The 16422-nt window shown below is 40.4% G+C and overlaps 1 protein-coding gene across 1 annotated transcript in view; it reads left to right on the top strand.

The window, feature by feature from the left end:
* Nucleotides 1–16422, top strand: part of ADAMTS19 (ADAM metallopeptidase with thrombospondin type 1 motif 19) — a 245689-nt gene that overhangs the window by 110897 nt on the left and 118370 nt on the right. The window contains exons 9-10 of the mRNA XM_056537289.1: nt 4746–4886; nt 11275–11425. Of these exons, the coding sequence (XP_056393264.1) occupies nt 4746–4886; nt 11275–11425 (292 nt within the window). The remainder of the gene's footprint in view (nt 1–4745; nt 4887–11274; nt 11426–16422) is intronic.

Here is a 16422-nt window from a genome sequence, read left to right as displayed (position 1 = left end):
TCTAAGTCACTACTGGTATTCACCAGAGCCCGCCGCAAAGCGGGATGGTCTTGCTGCGGCGGTAGTAACCAGGTCGTATCCACTAGCAACGGCTCAACCTCTCTGACTGCTGAAGATAGGCGCGGTACAAGGGAGTAGACAAAAGCAAGGTCGGACGTAGCAGAAGGTCGGGGCAGGCAGCAAGGATCGTAATCAGGGGCAACGGCAGGAGGTCTGGAACACAGGCTAGGAACACACAAGGGAACGCTTTCACAAGGCACAAGGGCAACAAGATCCGGCGAGGGAGTGCAGGGGAAGTGAGGTATACATAGGGAGTGCACAGGTGAACACACTAATTAGACCAACTGCGCCAATCAGCGGCGCAGTGGCCCTTTAAATCGCAGAGACCCGGCGCGCGCGCCCTAGGGAGCGGGGCCGCGCACGCCGGGACAGGACCGACGGAGAGCGAGTCAGGTACGGAAGCCGGGGTGCGCATCGCGAGCGGGCGCCACCCGCATCGCGAATCGCATCCCAGCTGGAGGCGGTACCGCAGCGCACCCGGTCAGTGGATCTGACCGGGGCGCTGTAGTAGCGAGGATGAGGCGAGCGCTCCGGGGAGGAACGGGGACCCGGAGCGCTCGGCGTAACAATATTCCTGGCCATGACATAACTACGGTATACATTATAATCAAAGAAATGGTCATAAGAATTGCCTGATGCCAGAATTTTTTTATGGGCTCAGTCTGGCTTAAAAGCAAAATAAGATATACTAATATATCTGATCTCCTGCAACAGTGATCTGCCACACAGATCAGCACATCCTGCGTTAAGCTTGACATGCAGGATTTATATGATATGCATTATTGTATATCGATGATATGGTGACATAGATGGTTCCACTGGACCAATTTAACTCTGTTAGCAGTTTGGTGGGCCTTAATCTGCTGACAGATATTCTTTAATATTTTGAATTCTCTGAGTTAACATATCCCTCATGTCCTACAAGAACAAGAAACCAATGCTAGCAAACGCTAGTGACACATAAGTGATTTTTTATATTCTGGCGAAGGTTTTTAAAGGAAACGTGAGCTGAAACTAGTGGTAAAATGTCAGTTTTTCTATAGAAAATTAAAAATACTGTTCATACAGTTTGCATTATATACATAATTTAAGCCCAGAATAATTTCGCCTTGAAGATCCGTCTGCATAACTTTACACTGGTGTTTACTTTCACTTCAAAAGCCAAAAAAGTGTTTTCATTGCACCTGATTCATTCATATGTGTTTAGTTGATATGAGGTGATAAATAACTCAATGTAGTCTCTAGCATTGCAAGACGTAAAGCTGAAAGCCCTTTTGGCAGACTGCTGCTAGACACATTGCGAAAAGTTCATCTTTAAAACTCCATTACAATTGGCTCCAGCTTTTTTGCAAGATGATCACAACATTTTCTGGCAGCCGCCTTCTTACAAAGGTTTTATAAGATAAAAATATTTTTGTTGACTTGACAACCATGTGCTCAATTTGCAATGAGTTTATTTGCCCGTGGCTCTTTGTTGGAAAAAAATGAGTAATAAAATTGTGTATTTATTTTTAAGGTCCAAGTCTCTAATGATACAAAATTACATGAGGTTGAGCAAATTTGTCAAATTCATCATGGTATCCGGGCTGGAAACATAGTTGTGCTTCTTAAATAAGAAAGGCAGTAAATCTTGAAATTGAATGATTACCCTCCAACACCATTATATTTTATATCTACATTATTCAAGTACGGAGCTAACTACATACAGATTTACATATTCCCCTGGAGTATGATGAGCTCCTCTCCTCCCCCCTCTCTCCTCTCCTTCCCCCACCCCTGTCATGAAATCTAATGCAGCCACGTGAAACTATATGGTGCAAGGACAGAAGAAAATCCTGCATTTTATGCCAAAAAAATAAAGATTTTTATATTTTCACAGCCTTGTAAAAATCTGCTGTGCATGCTTTTTATAACCCTAAAGCAGACATGTGGAACCTATATGGTGCAAATAAACAAGAAATACATTCATAAAATGACCAAAGATAAACCATTTTGCATAGAAATAATAGTTTAGCACCTTGTATTGCTTGTCAGTGTGCATGTAAATGCTTCTCTTAAAGACTGCAAGCTGTCTGGATATTGTCTGTGCTCTGAGGAACAGGATGGAGATAACCTCCCTCTCTCCTCCCCTCAGATATTTTGTTAAAAGACAGAGACCCCTAGTGGCATTTTTGTAAACCCTTTATTCACATCTTTAGCAATTACATTTTTAAATAAAGTATATTAGGAAAATGCTTATTTTTTAAAGAAGTATTAAATGGGGAAAAAAAGCTGTTTCTAACGGCAGTAACACTTTAACGTCAATATACTGTATTTATCGGCGTATAACACGCACTTTTTAGGCTAAAGTTTTTAGCCTAAAGTCTATGTGCGTGTTATACGCCGATACCGCCCCAGGAAAGGCAGGGGGAGAGAGGCCGTCGCTGCCCGCTTCTCTCCCCCTGCCTTCCCTGGGGTCTAGAGCCCTGCTGCCGCCCCTTCTCACCCCCTGGCTATCAGCGCCGCTGCCCGTTCTGCCCCGTTGCCTCCCCCCATCCCCGGTGGCATAATTACCTGGGTCGGGTCCGCACTGCTGCAGGCCTCCGGCGTGCGTCCCCTTCGTCGTTGCTATGCGCTGCACGGCGCGCCGCTGCCCCTTCTCTCCCCCTGGCTGTCGGCACCGCTTCTCTCCCCCTGGCTATCGGCGCCGGCAATGGGGCGCCGGTACCGATAGTCAGGGGGACAGAACGGGCAGTGGCGCCGATAGCCAGGGGGAGAGAAGGGCCGGCAGCAGGGCTCTAGACCCCAGGAAAGGCAGGGGGAGAGAAGCGGGCAGTGACGGCCTCTCTCCCCCTGCCTTTCCTGGGGATGTATCGGGGTATACACGCGCACACACACACCCTCATTTTACCATGGATATTTGGGTAAAAAACTTTTTTTACCCAAATATCCTTGGTAAAATGAGGGTGCGTGTTATAGGCCGGTGCGTGGTATACCCCGATAAATACTGTATTAGTTGTCCCTGAAAATGGTACCATTAAAAAATACAACCCAGAACACAAAGTTTTGCTAAATCTAGTTATATTTGCCACATTTCCAACATCCAGATTCACACTTAGCTCCTCGTAGAAACCAAGCATATGTTTAAATTAGTTCATATGATGTTGCATATATCATATTACAACATTAATATTGCTTTGTATGTAAGGAATGTCATGACATTTCTTGAAATGTAAGGACATTTCTTTTAGGTTTTGTTATGTTTTTATGTGTATGACAACTGAAATGGCCTTAAAGGGGTACTCTAGTTAAAAACATTTATTTTTCTGTCTGAACACAGTGCTCTCTGCTGACACCTCTGTCCAGAGTAGGATAGGTTTGGTACTGCATTTGCTTTTGCTCTGGACAGTTCCTGACATGGACAGAGGTGTCAGCAGACACCTTCTTTGTTTTGGTAAAGAAAGAATAAATAGGATGTTTCATTAAGAAAACCCTTTTTCATATAGCCTATTAATTCAATGAATGTCATAAAGGGAGTTCTTCTGCTCGGGACCCTCTTCTGAGACTGACCAGAAAACCTTTATGTACCAGTGGTTTCCGTACTTATGATTCTGAATGGTCGCTATTAGGTTGTACATTTATGGTAGCCTGGTTCACTGCAACTTCTTCTAGAAAGATCAGTTGACCTTAATTTAGTCATTCTATAATATTTTTAATTGTATTTAACTCTCTATTAAGTAAGATTTTTTTGTTTCTTATTCGCTTGCAGGCAGTTGGTAAAAACATTGCTATTTACCCATACCAACCTAGTCCAACTCTCTGGTGAGAGATGGATGCAGTTAAGTCCAGCTTATACAGTTCTCTGTATGTGATCAATTTACTTTGTACAATATGTTTCATTCATGGGCAGAAAATACAGATTTTAAAAATCATGATAAAAATACCCTTATTAGGGAAAGGGGTTAATCTATCAAAAACAACAAAGTGCCTACCTTGGTGCTAGTACCTTATATAACCCTAATAAAACTTAACATTTAATGGTGCAATTAAAAGTGACATTCTGTATTGATAAATACCAATATTGCCACAAACTCCCGGATGTAAACAATATATAGTATATGTCAGTGCTTAACACTAGGGAGCATCCAATACACCCTGCATTCTAGCATTCCTGATCACACTGAGTATATATTTATTTAAACCCAATGCTGCAGTCCTTGGATAGCTGGCATTGTGACAACAAATAACTTTAAAACTTTACAGACACAGCCTCCCTGACATGTTTCGCTTAAAAGAGCTTTATCAGAGATCAAGGCATGTGACTTGTTCTCTGATGATGCTCTTTTGAACAAAACATGTCAGGGAGGCTGTGACTGTAAAGTTTTAAAGTTCATTATATGAATATAGGAGTTAACCTCTTGAAGCTTTACTTGAAAACAACAGACACATTCAGAATTTCTAAGCACTCACATAATATTTTAAAATGATATACATTTTGTAATTGCCTTGTAATTCACTTACAAATAATGAAGCAATAATTACCAATTATTTGCTTATATAAAAAAAAAAATCAACAACTCTACAGAAGGTCAAACAGTTGTACTTTTCATGTCTAATAACAATGTAGAAGAGAGTTCTGGTTTTTGTTTTTAGATATTTATTTTTAATTTTTGAGTTTGCTTTTTTCTTACATGTTATGAAATCAGCATGGGTATAAACCATGATAATGATCACCCATCCTGTGCAGATGGTCTTCATATTATGTCAGGAGAATGGATCAAGGGGCAGAACCTTGGCGATGTTTCGTGGTCCAGATGTAGCCGAGAAGACCTTGAAAAATTTTTAAGGTAATTACTTTGATTTTGTAATTAACTTCTTATGAAACATTGTGTGATATACTGGGATGGAAAGTCTGTCAATTCATTTTAATTATATTACACTAACAACGACTTCATGAACAACAAAAACAAGAAATCAATAATATTCATAAATGAGCCATCTTTTATATTTAATGGGGCATATGTTTAAGAAAGTAAGTCAGAGTCAGACCTACTGAAAATGAATGCAATATTTCAGCCCCTTACAACGGTCACTGAGGGGACTTGGGCTAGTCTGCCAACTTTTACTGACAGCTGGGCTCCTGTGCTAACTGCCAGGATCTGGGAAACCTGCAATTCTGTCAGTTTAACCCTTACACACTGATAACCACCATTTAATGAATTTATAGGGCTCTTTGACCCCGAGGGCAGCACAGGGACATGATCGCTGGAAGCTGATGGATTTTCATGGTATCCAGGGGCCTCCTGTAGGACTCCAGGCCTGCCATGTACATGCCTTTTACAGACATAAGGGAGGAAGGGCTGTATATATTGCCTTTCAGCATAATACATGATACATGACACTACAATAGAAGACCATAATAGAAGACGTAAAGCACGTATAACTCACCTACACATGTTTGGTATTGCCACGTCCATAATGATTTAAGCTATAAAATGTTATCTTCATTTATCCTGCCAAGTAAATGCTGTAAAAAAATAAAAAAATAAAAATAAAACGTTAAACAAACTCTGCCAGAATTGCTGTATTTTGATCATTTGCCTCCCAAAATATAGAAAAAAAGCAGCCATATGTACTAGAAAATGATCTATATAAATAAAAACTTTTACTTTTCCTGTAACAAAACAAGCCCCCAAACATCTCAAGCAAGTGAACAATAAAAAGTTATTACATTTTTTTTTGCACATTATTATAGGGGCATCCATATTGCCTTATTCCCCTCCAGGAAACATTAGACTGACCAGACTTATTGACTCCTATGGAAATTTTCCTAGGCATGCTCTTTGACCTGGGTATAGGTCATTGTGCAGGCATGGGGAAGAGGGGAGCTTTGACCATCAGTTATCATGAATAACCTGATCCTGTGTCATCTATATACTGGTGTACTTTTCACTTTAATCCTGTCTGTGATGAAAAGGAAGAAACTACTGAAAAGTTTTCGTTACAGAACATATTAGCTTATTTTTAGGTTAAGAAGGCCAAATAAAAACAGCATGTTATCAAAGATTACTTTAAAACATAGATTAAATAAATAAGTAAATGAAAAGGAAAACTGGAAACAAAATCAGCAAATAAAAAAAAAAATGTTTAATATAAATACTTGATTTAACTGGTTAACCATTAACCAAGTATGGCGCGGGCTCCTGACTCGACCCCGCACCATACGGGCCGTCCCCCAGCTTATTCCTGTAGCTGAGGGCCGGCGTTAATAGCCGGCATGTGGCGTTTGCCGCGGGCGGCTATTAACCCTTTAACTCAGCACGACCCTTTACAGTGGCATCTAAAGGCACATTTAAACACTCCCTGGTGGTCCAGTAGGGTGGATCACCTCTCCCCCACAGCGCGATTGTGGGAGGGTGATCCACTGCTGAGGAGGCCAGAGGGCTTACCTCTCCTTCTGTGCTGGTCTCAGCACTCAAATTGACAAAAGCCCCAGGCTTTATCAATCGAGTGCAGAGCACACAGATCTATGTAGTTCTATGGAACTATATTGATCTGAATGAGGAATCTAATGAGACTAATAAAGTGTAAAAAAAAGTTTAATAAAAGTAAAAAAAAAAACACACATTAACCCATTCCATTTTAAAAGTTTAAATCACCCCCCTTTCCGAAATTCCATAAAAAAATTATATAAACATAATAAAAATAAACATATGTGGTATTGCCGCTTGTGTAAATGTCTGAACTATAAAAGTTTGACGTTAATTAAACCGCACGGTCAATGGCGTATACATAAAAAAATACCAAAGTTCAAAATTCCGTATTTTTGGTCACTTTGTATACCTTTAAAAAAAAAAATTTTAAACCGATCAAAAAGTCACAAATGTTACCGATAAAAACTTCAGCTCATGAGCCCTCACACATCCCTATACACAGAAAAATGAAAAAACGTATTGGGGTCAGAACAGAAAATTTTTAACCTACAAATTTTTGCGCGTAAAATTATAATTGTTTAACAGAAGTAAAACAAAATCAAACCTATATAAGTTGGGTATCATTTTATTTATGTGGACCTGAACAATTAGAATAAGGTGTCATTTTTACAAAAAAAAAAGTGCTCTGAATCAGAAGCCCCCAAAATTTACAAAATGCTGTTTTTTTTTCTACAATGTAGCCCCACAAATATTTTTTTCCTCTTTTGCTGTAGATTTTGTGGTGAAATGATTGATGTCATTACAAATTAAAATTGGTGGCGCAAAAAACAAGCCCTCATATGGGTCTGTAGGTAAAAAAATTTAAAGCGTATGATTTTTTGAAGGTGAGGAGGAAAATACTAAAGTGCAAAAATGAAAAAAATAAAACGGTGGTCCTTAAGGGGTTAAAAAATAGATAATTTCCAGATTTTTCACTGTATTTATCTATTAAGACATTCTTCAAACTCCTTAACAAAAACATAGATAAAATAAAGGAAAGATACACCACAGGGTATAATTGTCCAAGCTTTATGTTGGATGAGGCCCTATGTAGTATATACAGTGTAAAAAACTACACTCTACCATGTCTGATTTTGAGTGATATATGGTATGGTGTCTTAATAAGAGTAAATTACATTAGCCAATTAGGTTTGCATAAAAAACATAAATACAGTGCAATATTCAAATAATACCCACATACAGTGAACAAAAAACAGCTCCATACATACAGTTGCAGTATCTAATAACAATGCTATACAATGTCTAAATATATCTGATATATGATTAATATTAAGGTTTGTGGTGGTAAAAATCCTGGAATGCTATACCTAATTCAACATGTTTTTTAAATATATTCACTTTACTTACATGGTACAACATCTAAAGATGGCAGTCATAGCCTCAAGACTTAAAATGTAATGTAAAATGTAAGTTCCGCAAAAAAAAAAAAAACCATATTACAAAAAGTTTTCAATTATCATCAGTAACAACATATAAAAAGTTTTTGGATATGACAGTGCCCATTTAATGAGTTTTTATGAGTCTCTAAAAAAAAAACCACCCAGATTGTTTCAGTTGAATGCTTCCAACTCTTTTGCCAATTACCAAGAATGTATTTTTCATTAGACGCCTATGGTCCTGTGCCTAGTAAGACAGCACTTTAGTGAGTAAAAAAATAAATAAAAAATAAATAAAAAAGAAGATAAATACTGTACCTTGATGTTGATGTAGCAGCTGCCAAGATGTTGTGGTACGAAGAAAAAAATAAAAATTCCCCTTTGGTTCACTCCACATGGGTCAAATTATGGATATGTGATTGATTTCCCCATGTTCCGTGTATAAGATCCTCAGTGAATCTGCAACACATGCAATTTTTGCGGCGTATTTGTCCCAAATCTGCATGAAACTTTTTGTAACCTTTGTGGAAGCACCCTTATGGGTTGTATTCAGTTGGAGTGCCTGAGCAGCACATGCTGTAAATGGGGCCCTGCCAATCCTGTGTCTACAAAAGAATGATGAGATATGACATCAAGTATTACATCCCATTATATCATCATAGCAGTCCATTATGGCACACTCTGGTAGAGGCAATGTCACTGCAATGTGCCATGTCATTCTCTGGTTTAGTATAGAGTGACTGGGCAGTAGATAAGATGATGATATATATTATACAGTCATAAGGAAAAAAAAAGAATACCCTCTTTAAATTCTATGTTTTTACTATCAGGATATCAAAACATCTAGTCCTTAGAAGGTTTTAAAATTACCGTATTTTTCCCCATATAAGATGCACTTTTTCTTCCCCAAAACTGGGGGGAAAAGTTGGTGTGTCTTATACGGCGAATACACACCTATCGTGACAGTCCTTGCGGCCATCAACGGCCGGGACCCGCAGCTAATACAGGACATCACCGATCGCGGTGATGCCCTGTATTAACCCTTCAGACGCAGCAATCAAAGCAGACCTCCGCGTCTGAAGCGAAAGTGACACTAACCTGGCTGCTCAGTCGGGCTGTTCGGGACCGCCGCGGTGACAACACGGCATCCCAAACAGCTTACAGGACATCGGGAGGGACCTTACCTGCCTCCTTGGTGTCTGCTCAGTGCCGGGATCCCCTGCATGGCCGTTGCTCTCCTTCGATGTCATCACGTCGTCGCGCACGCCGTCCCATCATCCAATATGAGTGGCGTGCCTAGCGATGTGATGACGGCGACAGAGAGCGTGAATCCCTGGGAAGAAGACATCCGTAGCGTTGGACACACCACAGGGACGCGGCGACAGCGATAGAGGGCGACATCCAGGGCAGCGGTGAAGAGCGGTGACGGATCCGTAGTGGCGGGGACACGTGAGTACTACCTCCTATACCAGTGGTCTTCAACCTGTGGACCTCCAGATGTTGCAAAACTACAACTCCTAGCATGCTGGGAGTTGTCGTTTTGCAACATCTGGAGGTCCGCAGGTTGAAGATCATTGTTGGGTTCAGAATCTTTTTTTTCTAGATTTTGCACCTTTAAAATTGGGTGCGTCTTATCTGCCGATGCGTCTTATAGGTCGAAAAATACGGTAGGTAAATACAACCTCATATGAAGGAAGGGTTGTAGCCCACTCTCCTTTATAACTTTACTTTAATCCATTGAGGTTTATGGGCATCCGTTTAGGCATAGCTCTCTTGGGGTTTGTTCACACAAGCATTTTTCGTTTCAGTCCCATTGACTTCATGGGGGGGGGGCAGTTGATATAAGGTGCTGATATGTTAGATTTGGTTTTTGATAAACGTGGCACTGTGCATTATGGCCAAATATCTCCACTTTAGTCTGGTCTGTTTCAGAAGACTTGTGGCTTGTGTAAAAGCAACTTGAGCCATGCTGCCATGTTCTTTTAATAAAGAAGAGGCTTTCTCTTGGCAACCCTTACAAACAAGCCATACTTGTCTAGTATTTTTCTATTTGTACTGCCATCACTAGAACTTTAAACAGAAGGCTTGACAGGAGTCTGAGATGTTACTACTGGGTCTTTCTCTGAACATTCCATGGTTTGACCTTCTGGTGAGTTTGCCGAGACATCCACTTGTGGAAAGATTTTATAGGGTGATTTGCAGATGATCAATTATTCAAGGGCATTTGATTAGCAGCACCTAACTGCTACTTACCCTCTTTTTTCTTCAGAGGGGTGTTATTCATTTTTCATTATACATTGCGTCAGAATTTTGACCTAGTTTTGCTAAATAAATAATGACATGGTATAATTGGCCATGTACTGTTGGTCATCTTGTAAGACCCTGAGTTTTTCTTATGATGTCCTGAAATATGAAACCATAGAAATTAAAGAGGGTGTATTTTCTTTTTCTCAAGACAATAGATAGATAGAAATGTGTATTTTTGCTTATATACTATATATTTTTTACAGTATATTTTAGTATAAAGTACCTAGTAACAATAAAAGCTAACTATTTATAGCAATACATTTTGATTTTAGAGGGGTATCACATTAAAGGGGTTATCCAGGAAATAACTTTTTTTTATATATCAACTGGCTCCAGAATGTTAAACAGATTTGTAAATTACTTCTATTAAAAAAATCTTAATCCTTTCTGTACTTATGAGCTTATGAAGTTGAGTTGTTCTTTTCTGTCTAAGTGCTCTCTGAGGACACGTGTCTCGGGAACCGCCCAGTTTAGAAGCAAATCCCCATAGCAAACCTCTTCTACTCTGTGCAGTTCCCGAGACAATCAGAGATGTCAGCAGATAGCACTGTTGCCAGACAGAAAACAACAACTCAACTTCAGCAGCTGATAATTATTGAAAGGATTACGATTTTTTAATAGAAGTCATTTACAAATCTGTTTAAGTTTCTGGAGCCAGTTGATATAAAAAAAAAAAGGTTTTTATTGAAATACCCCTTTAACCTGACTTTTTGTCGCCATCAATAGTTTACTTGGAAAAACATTAATCTTTAAGACCTGGAATTGACCCTAGAAGCTTGTGACATTTCTCCAATATCTGGAGACTAATAAATCTTTCTGAGATTTTTGTAGAGTCACAATCATTGAGGGAAAGGTTACTCAAATAGTTTGGATCTGTACACTTAGTAAGTGGACAGTAAACAGTTCCATGGTCCCAAGCGTAAAGCCTGAATAAAACTGTAATGGTATGCTATCTTTTTTTTTTTTTACTTTTACTGTAGAAATGCATGTTTATAGCAGTTTAGTCATAAGCACTTCTCTCTTTGTTCCACGTTTTAAAACTTTGTGTATGTTGCCAGGTCAAAAGCCAGTAACTGTTTGCTGCAGACAAATCCCCAAAGCATCAGCTCTGTGATTATTCCCTCCAAGCTGCCAGGCATGACGTATACAGCAGATGAACAATGTCAGATTTTGTTTGGACCTACAGCTTCCTTTTGTCAAGAAATGCAGGTACAGTACATAACCAAATGTCTCCAGAGATTGTTCTATGAAACATATGTTCGATAATCATTTAGGTATAATAAAAACCACTCTGAAATTAGCTGGAGCTTTTATTGTATAGATGACATGTGGGTTATCTTTAAGCAAAAACAGACCAACATTTTAAGTTTTATTAAAGGGGTTATCCAGGAAAAAACTTTGTTTTATATATCAACTGGCTCCAGAAAGTTAAACAGATTTGTAAATTACTTCTATAAAAAAAATCTTAATCCTTTCAGTACTTATGAGCTGTTGAAGTTGAGTTGTTCTTTTATGTCTAAGTGCTCTATGATGACACCTGTCTAGGGAAGTGTCCAGAGTAAAAGCAAAACCCCATAGCAAACCTCTTCTACTCTGTGCAGTTCCCAAGACAAGCAGAGATGTCAGCAGAGAGCACTGATGCCAGACAGAAAAGAACAACTGAACTTTAGTAGCTGATAATTATTGGAAGAATTAAGATTTTTTAATAGAAGTAATTTACAAATCTTTTCAACTTTCTGGAGCCAGTTGACATAAAAAAAAATATTTTTTTCCTGGAATACCGCTTTAAATAGGAATATTCCAGGGAACTATTCCATGCAAAAATAAATGTGATGTAATGCTATTTTTATTTGTTATCATCTGCATTTCAAAGGTTTCTGCTTTGAATATTTTACAGGGTTTATTTTGTTCCACTTTTTTTTTTCCGCATCAGTTTCTTTCCTCACTAATATTTCAGGATCCCATCGTGTCCACCATAAACCCTTTAGATGCCGTAATCAGTCCTGATCACAACATTGACTATTGACTATTTAAATTTGTTCTTTTAGACCTTAAGACTTCATTACTAACAAATTTTACAATTAACATTTCAAGCAGTCAAATGTGATATATTGTGTTAAACCTACCAAAAAAAGGCGTAGTTTCTTTGAAAGGGGTGTGGCTTACAATGTGAGACTGTGAGACAAAAAATGCAGTACCATTTAAGTGCAGTTTAAGCCAAGTCGTCAACTTAGATTATACAGTCTTAGGGCCCTGTTGCATGGGGCAATTAATGTCTCAAGTGACTAATATTGCCCTGCATAATAGTTTGTTGGCTGAAAATCTTCGTGTGTAAAAGTGGATGTGCAGCCATTAAACAATAGAATGAAAGGGGCAATAATTTTCGCATCTCTTCACATGCTTTTGTCAAGCCTTGCAATAAACCTTGAAACTCTTTTATAAATCTGGCATATTCTTGTGTTAGTTAGACGATGTTATGCCTAACCCTCATTTCTGGAGGCATGTACAGGGTGGGTCATTTATACGGATACCCTTAATAAAAGGGGAATGGTTGGTGATATTAACTTCCTGTTTGTGGCACATTAATATATGTGAGGGGAAAAACTATTCAAGATGGGTGGTGACCATGGCGGCCATTTTGAAGTCGGCAATTTTGAATCCAACTTTAGTTTTTTCAATAGGAACAGGGTCATGTGACACATCAAACTTATTGGGAATTTCACAAGAAAAACAATGATGTGCTTGGCTTTAACGTAACTTTATTATTTAATGAGTTATTTACAAGTTTCTGACTACTTATAAAATGTGTTCAATGTGCTGCCCATTGTGTTGGATTGTCAATGCAACCCACTTCTCCCACTCTTCACCCACTGATAGCAACTCCGCAGGAGAAATGCTAGCACAGGCTTCCAGTATCTGTAGTTTCAGGTGCTGCAGAATGGGCAAAACAAAAATTGGAACAGGACCCTCAGTCTACGCAGAAGATTTTGTTCAGTGATGAGGCAAACTTTATGTGAATGGTGAAGTTAACAAACAAAACCACCGCTATTGGTCTGACACTAACCCACATTGGATAGATCCCTCCAAGACTGTTGGAACACAAAAATTGATGGTATGGTGTGGTATATGGGGTACAAAGATAGTGGGGCCATTCTTCATTCTACATTTTTTACACTTGCATGTTCTTGTAGACCCAGTTTTTTAATTTTTACAAGTGGTAATAGGAGAAAAAGCCTCCAAAAATTTGTAACCCAATTTCTCTCGAGTAAGGAAATACCTCATATGTGTATGTCAAGTGTTTGGCGGGCGCAGTAGAGGGCTAAGAAGGGAAGGAGCAACAATGGGATTTTGGAGAGTGAATTTTGCTGAAATGGTTTTTGGGGGGCTCGTCACATTTAGGAAGCCCCTATGGTGCCAGAACAGCAGAAAACCCCACATGGCATACCATTTTGGAAACTACACCCCTCAAGGCACGTAACAAGGGGTCCAGTGAGCCTTAACACTACGCAGGTGTTTGACGACTTTTCGTTAAAATCGGATGTGTAAATGAAAAAAAAATGTTTTCACTAAAGTGCAGTTTCTTCCCCAAATTTACCATTTTTACAAAGGGTTATGGGAGAGAATGCCCCCCCCCCCAAAAAAAAATTTGTAACCACATCTCTTCTGAGTATGGAAATACCCCATGTTAGGACGTAAAATGCTCTGCGGGAAAAATACAATGCTCAGAAGAGGAGGAGCGCCATTGAGCTTTTGGAAAGAGAATTCGTTTTGGAATGGTAGTCAGGGGCCATGTGCGTTTACAAAGCCCCCTGTGGGGCCAGAACAGTGACCCCATTTTGGAAAATACACCCCTCACAGAATTTAATAAGGGGTGCAGTGAGTATTTACACCCCACTGGGGTTTGACAGATCTTTGGAACAGTGGACTGTGCAAATGAAAAATTTATGTTTTAATTTTCACGGACCACTGTTCCAAAAATCTGTCAGACACATGTGGGGAGTAAATGCTCACTGTACCCCTTATTACATTACACAAGGGGTGTAGTTTCCTAAATGGGGTCACATGTGTGTGGGGGGGTCCATTTTTTCCTATTTTCCCTTGTGAAAATGAAAAATTTAGGGTAACACCAGCATTTTAGTGAATTTTTTTTTTTTTTCATTTTCCCATCCAAATTTAATGAAAACTCACTATACCCCTTGTTACGTTCCGTGGGGGTGTAGTTTCCAAAATGGGGTCACATGTGGGTATTTATGTTTTTTTGTTTATGTCAGAACCACTGTAAAATCAGCCACCCCTGTGCAAATCACCAATTTAGGCCTCAAATGTACATGGTGCGCTCTCACTCCTGAGCCTTGTTGTGCATCCGCAGAGCGTTTTACGCCCACATATGGGGTATTTCCGTACTCAGGAGAAATTGCGTTACTAATTTTGGGGGGCTTTTTTTTTTCCTTTTACTGCTTGTGAAAATAAAAAGTATGGGACAACACCAGCATGTTAGTGTAAAAATGTTTTTTTTTTTTTACACTAACAGGCTGGTGTAACCCCCAACTTTTCCTTTTCATAAGGGGTAAAGGAGAAAAAGCCCCCCAAAATTTGTAGTGCAATTTCTCCCGATTACGGAAATACCCCATATGTGGCCCTAAACTGTTTCCTTGAAATACGACAGGGCTCTGAATTGAGAGAGCGCCATGGGCATTTGAGGACTAAATTAGAGGTGGACATAGGGGTATTCTACGCCAGTGATTCCCAAACAGGGTGCCTCCAGCTGTTGCTTAACTCCTAGCATGCCTGGACAGTCAGTAGCTGTCCACGAAGGCTGGGTGTTGTTGTTTTGCAACAGCTGGAGCCTCCGTTTTGGAAACACTGCCGTAAATATGTTCTTCATTTTTATTGGGGGGGGGGGGGGCAATGTAAGGGGGTATATATGTAGTGTTTTACCCTTTATTATGTGTTAGTGTAATGTAGTGTTTTTAGGGTGCATGCTGGGAGTTGTACTTTTGCAACAGCTGGAGGCACACTGGTTGGAAAACCTTCAGTTAGGTTCTGTTAACTTACAGTATTTTCCAACCAGTGTGCCTCCAGCTGTTGCAAAACTACAACTCTCAGCATGTACTGACATACCGTGCATGCTGGGAGTTGTACTTTTGCAACAGCTGGAGGCACACTGGTTTGAAAACCTTCAGTTAGGTTCTGTTACCTAACTCAGAATTTTCTAACCAGTGTGCATCCAGCTGTTGCAAATCTACAACTCCCAGCATGTACTAATCGCCGAAGGGCATGTAGTTATGCAACAGCTGGAGGTTACGCAACTACATCTCCCAGCATGGTGAGAAAGCTGTTTGCTGTTTGAGCATGCTGGGATTTGCAGTTTTGCAACATCTGGAGGGCTACAGTTTATAGACCACTGCACAGTGATTTCCAAACTGTGACCTTCCAGATGTTGCAAAACTACAAATCCCAGCATGCCCAGACAGCAAAGAGCTGTTTCAGCATGCTAGGAATTGTAGTTTTGCAAGATCTGGAGGGATACAGTTTAGAGGCCACTATATAGTTGTCTTAAACTGCAGCCCTCCAGCTGTTGCAAAACTACATATTCCAGCATGCCTAAACTGCTGTCTGGGCATGCTGGGAGTTGTAGTTTTGCAACATCTGGAGGACTACAGTCTCAGACTGTAGCCCTCCAGATGTTGCTAGGCAACTTACCGGCTTACGTAGGATCCAGGGAGCCGTCTTCTTCTGCCGCCCGCGCTGATCTCCGTCGCCGCCCGCCGATCACCGTCGCCCGCAGCCTCCGGAGGGGTAAGTGGACCTTCGGCGTTCGGTCCCCGTCGTTTCCCCGTCCTGCCCCGCCTATTGTGGGTGGGCAGGACGGGGAAAACGAAAGTAAACCCCTCCGCCCCCGATCTGCTATTGATGGTCGCGTCTCGACCACCAATAGCAGGGATAGGAGGGGTGGCACCCCTGCTACCTCATTCCTATCGCTTCAGGGGGATTGTAGTTGTCTTAGACAACCGCGATCCCCCTTCTATTCCGTGTCACCGGATCACCATAGACCCGTAATGACCCGGAATCGGCGCAAATCACAATTGTGAATTCACTTGTGATTTGCGCCGATCGCCGACATGGGGGGGTCTAATCAGCAGTCACCCCGGTCCGGTCCCCGCCCGGCGTGCGGCGGGGACCGAAATTCCCACGGGCGTATGGAT

The sequence above is a fragment of the Hyla sarda genome, chromosome 1 (genome assembly GCF_029499605.1).
Source record: "Hyla sarda isolate aHylSar1 chromosome 1, aHylSar1.hap1, whole genome shotgun sequence".
NCBI classification, from domain to species: domain Eukaryota; kingdom Metazoa; phylum Chordata; class Amphibia; order Anura; family Hylidae; genus Hyla; species Hyla sarda.
This window is presented reverse-complemented; position numbering and strand designations above follow the sequence as displayed.